This window comes from Hipposideros armiger, unplaced genomic scaffold, assembly GCF_001890085.2.
Source record: "Hipposideros armiger isolate ML-2016 unplaced genomic scaffold, ASM189008v1 scaffold_709, whole genome shotgun sequence".
In the NCBI taxonomy this organism is placed as follows: domain Eukaryota; kingdom Metazoa; phylum Chordata; class Mammalia; order Chiroptera; family Hipposideridae; genus Hipposideros; species Hipposideros armiger.
The window spans coordinates 1,011,196-1,015,879 of NW_017732059.1; the positions used below are offsets into that span (position 1 = coordinate 1,011,196).

A 4,684-nucleotide genomic window follows, 5' to 3' on the forward strand; every position below is an offset into this window, starting at 1 on the left:
ATTCTCAGAGCGCCGAGTTCAGCCTCCAGGCTGTGCCGGCTGACACTTTTAAACGGAATCTGTGAGGAATGTTTATTTCTGTTCCTTGCCTGGCCTCCACTCAACGCGTCTCCCAGCCACCACTCCCCCCCCCCTACCCCAACCCAAATAAATAAATAACACAGTGGTTTCCTATACCCTTCCCTCCCCGCTACTCAAAGCTGTTTTTGTTCCCTTGCAAGCGCTGAGTACCCACATGGGGTCTTCGAGCAACGTTCCAAGGCGGATGGAAATGGGTCTGGGTGTCTGGGGTTGAATGTGGCCATTATACGGGGCCTCCCAGCTTTGGGGGGATGTGGTGTTTCACTCTGGAGAGCTCCAACCGCACGGCGGAACAGAGAGCATTCTCTGCTTCTGCTCAGAGCTGAATCTCAGCTGTCAGGAATACGGCCCTGTCCGCCCCAACAAGTCCCCTTTCTAAGGCCGGACGGAGAGGACCCAAACAGCAGGAAAGCCGCTCACAGATGGGTCACATCGCTGCTCTGAATAAAAAGCAACCTGTTGGTTTGGTTTTTTTAATGTGCTCCTGAATGATCAGGTCTGGACTGGCCCAAGAGGGGGGTCCCCTAAAGATGCAAACGGGGTGGGCCTCTCTTTCATGGGTTGGGGTGACAATTCCATGGCCATCTGTCCACGCCTCTGAAGTCAACTGCGCTAATTGGATGTCCACAAAACCCAGGGACATACAGGAAAGATTTTGAGCCCCTGGGGACCAGACTTTGCCCGAAACCCGAGCCATCCCACCAGCCATCACGAGCCTGCTGCCCTCTTCCAGATGGACCCCAAATCTTTATCGGGGTTACTAATTATGCCCAACCTCTGAACTCAGGAGGCCCCCAAGGTACTGTGTTCCCTGAGTTTTAGGGGCACCACGTCTTGTCTCCAGTCAGTGAGGATCCGGGACAGTTCAAAGCCATGGCCAAGAAAGGAGCCCCCTGAAACCCCCCGGGACACTGAAACAGCAGGAACACGATGAAATCCTAACCGCCCCTGACCATGCTGTAAATCGCTCCCTTCCAGCTGCTGACACCCCTCATCTGCAACTGCACCCGGAGAAGACAGCCCCCCTCCTGCCCGCGGGCGACGCTGGGGAGACAGACAAGGAGGGATGAGGCATTGGGGTGATCTTGGGGCAAAGCAGTGGTCTCCCCCAGCGCAGACTCAGCTCACGTGTGCCCGCAGGCAGAGGCCAAGCCAAAGGCGCTTCCCTTCCCCGACTCACCCGGCATGGTCCCAGGGCGGCTCCGTGCGCCTGGGCACCGAGGGGCCGTCGTGCGCCCGGGCGCGGTGCGCGGGCTCTGCGGCCTCCAGCCGGGCCGAGCGGGGTCGTCGTCTCCAAGGAGCCCGCGCAGAGTCCCAGGCCTGCGGACAACACCCGTGGCTGCAGCCCGAGCCCGGTGGCCACTCGTCTCTCCGCGTCCCCTGCGCTCCGCGGAACCCCGGCCACCTCCACGACCCCCGCGCCCTACGCCACGTCCTGCGCGCTGGGGGGCAGCCTGTGGCTTCCGGCCAGGCCCCCTCGCCGCGCGCCCACTCCACAGTCACCCGCGACTGTGCTGCGCCCCGGTCCCCCCCGCGCCCCGGTGCCATGGGCGACCCCGCCGCGCCCAGCCCTACCTCCCGGCTCCAAGGGGGTCTCTGCCCGCGCTGGGCTCACGGGAGCCGTCCGCGGCCCGGCCCTCCTGCGCGCTCCCAGCGGCCTCGGCACCCTCCCCGGCCCAGCGCCCCCAGCCGCCTCCTNGTTTGAGCTCTGAGCAACAGCGGTTCGAGTCCAGCCCGAGCTGAGCAGCCGCTGAGCTGCCAACAGGTAGCAGGATGGCTCAGCTTAAAAAAAAAAAAAGTTCATCTTGAATAGACCAAAAGGCTACAAAAAAAGTAAATGCTGACAGCATCTATTATTATTTACTCTTAACAGTCAGCTTTTCCTTGCCTAGTTTCCTCCACGAGGCTCAGCCCTTCAAAAAGATGGATAAACCGAGGTACCTTTGGTCACCCGGGAGCGTCCAGAAGAAATGCGTCCCCTGGTTGTTACAACGCCCATCCATGACTTCCCCACATCCAGCCTGGCCTTTTCAGAGCCCTCAAGAGCAACACAGCGCTATGCTTTGTACCTAGACACACAGTCACCAGAGCAGAACACCTGTACACGGGGTGACCGAGAGAAATCCAACAGGAAGACGTAGACTCAACAGGAAGTGGGACCCTTCCCCACACACATCGGGAGGCTCAACGGAAGCCAAATGTCATGTGACGACGGTCGGGCTTCAGTCTGTCACGTAGCTCACGGCCGCTGCCTTTCCAAATCTCCTCCCCCGGAAACTGGCTTGTGAATTTCCATAGCGGAGACAAAGGGCATTATCCAGACATACTCTGTTACCTGTAAGCACGCCAACAATGACCGTTCACCATGACAGAGCCCCCACGTGAATCACGACCTGCGGGCCCCGTACAAGCGTCAGGCGCCCACCATGACGGCCGGTGGTCCAGGCCGATGAAGAATTCCATGAACCTCAAGCACAGGTGACCTTGCTTCGTGTACAGGGGGAGGTGCCAGAGGGGCACAGGTGCGTCTCCGAGCCTTACCTGAGCAGGCTGGACACCTGAGGTGTGACCAGCACCACCAGCTTCCTGGTCGCCCTCTGGTTCCTCAGGGACTGCCCCAGGACCAGGGCGCCCTGGCAGTACATGTCATTGGTGGCCAGTGTGACAAAGGCCTGGTCAGACACTGCGGAGAGGAGCAAGAACGCCAGTTACGCTCCTAGCAGATCTCAGGGAAGGATGGTCTGCTCTGGTCCTCTCCTAAGCTTCACAACTCAGATGGAGTGACTCCTGGTATTCTCACAGGTTCCCTGGTGACTTTTCACTTCTGTCCTTTCATTTAAACTCACCACACACACACACACAAGTGCTAGGAAACCCCAGACATGAGGCTAAGCCAACCAGAGCCCAATTAAAATTTCCCGGGGCTACGATACCGCGGACACACACAGCTACGGCTCTCCCCACCCTCACGTTTTCTTTTGCACTGGAGTTTCAAAAACACGCCCCAAATATTTGAATCTGAGGTGACAACAGAGCGCAAGGTGGAAGGACCGGTTATCTGAGTTACGATGAAGCGGCCCACCCAGCTCAAACATTTCTCTGTGCAGAAGGGGCCAAACCCTTTAGATTCTGCAAAAAAACCCCAGCTGGGATGACTTCAGCTTGAGAATCTACGGAGCGGGGACGTGGGTGAGGCAAAATCCATCGTTACATTAACCAAAACGTTCTCCGTTTCCTCACGTCTCAACAGGAGACGGCACTCCGCCAGCAGATACATGCACAGCAATTTCAAGTCTGAGCGAGGACTCAGGCTGACAGCTTTTACGAGGACTGTTGAACAGGTTCATTCCTGGGACCCCCAAGCGTGTTGCCAGGGTAAAGACGACAGCGTGCAGCAGCCCGGCCCCTGGGAAGGCCACCGTGCTGTCTGCAGAAATTAACATGCCCCACATGCAGCGGTCAGAGCCCAGAGACCTCAGCTGTCCGAGGCCAGACTGTGCCCCCTCCAGGGCCCATGCCCTTCCGGGAGCGCGGAGAGTAAGGCCCCAGACGGGCTACATGTAACAGGACGGGGCTGCTTCTGGGGCTCAGCCTTGACCTTTACATCCCACTGGGGTGAAGTCCCCATCGGGCCTGTCCCAACAGGTGCCTCTCTCCCCACGGCTGCTGCTTTCTTTTTTTTCCCTTGGATTAAGACGATATGAGAATTCCTGGCACCTCCACTGTGAGTATTGCAGACAGCAAGGTTCACAACTCTGCAGCTGAAAAGGTATCTACTGTCATCAATCATCTATCCTATCGATCCATCTATTATCTATCACCTATGTATCCATCTATCTATTTATCAATTTTGTCATCTACCTACCATCTATGCATTGATCTATTATGTATCTATATATCTAAATATTTGTCATCTACCTGTCTCTGTCTCTGAATCAATCATCTATTTATCTAACATCTAGCTATCTATGATCTATTTATCATCTATCAATGTGTCTATCTATATATCATCTATCTGTCATCTATCAATTATCTATCTATATTCTATCTATCATCTATCTATCTAACATATCAATCTGTCATCTCTCAATCTATTATCTATCTGTATTCTATCATTTATATCTATCTAGCTGTCATCTACCTATCCATCTATCCATCTATCTATCTGTCCATCCATTTATCTATCCATCCACCCTCCCATCCATCATCTGTCTGTTTATCTCCCTATCCATCATCTAAATATCCATCGACGTGTAGTTTATGTTAAACCACGGGCCTAACGAACACAGTGTCCGCTCTCCAGGACATGGGCCGCGTTCACAGGAAGCGCGGGGAGGAAAATAACAATCCACGGAAAAGTGAGGCGTGTCGTTTTGCCCCGAGGGGGAGGCGGGATGGGGCGACATCCAGGTGGAGATGTCCCAGAAGGAACTCTGGATGACAACAAAGTGTGGGAGGAAGTGGGGTTCCTCAGGAGAGCTCCTGGTGACAAGAACAAACCACCCAGGACCACAGCAGGCCACCCCACTGACTGCCGGCCAGCCAGAAAAGAGGGTGGTGCAGCCTAACTGTCCCCAGTCAAGGTACCGGGTGGAATACAGAA

General features: G+C 55.5%; 1 protein-coding gene across 1 annotated transcript in view; it reads right to left on the reverse strand.

Moving 5' to 3' along the window:
- Positions 1-2,784, reverse strand: part of GYG2 (glycogenin 2) — a 30,585-nt gene extending 27,801 nt beyond the window's left edge. Inside the window, exon 1 of the mRNA XM_019627108.1 lies at positions 2,623-2,784. Coding sequence (XP_019482653.1) covers positions 2,623-2,726 — 104 coding nt within the window. The 5' untranslated portion in view covers positions 2,727-2,784. The remainder of the gene's footprint in view (positions 1-2,622) is intronic.
- Between the last annotated feature and the right edge of the window lie 1,900 nt (positions 2,785-4,684).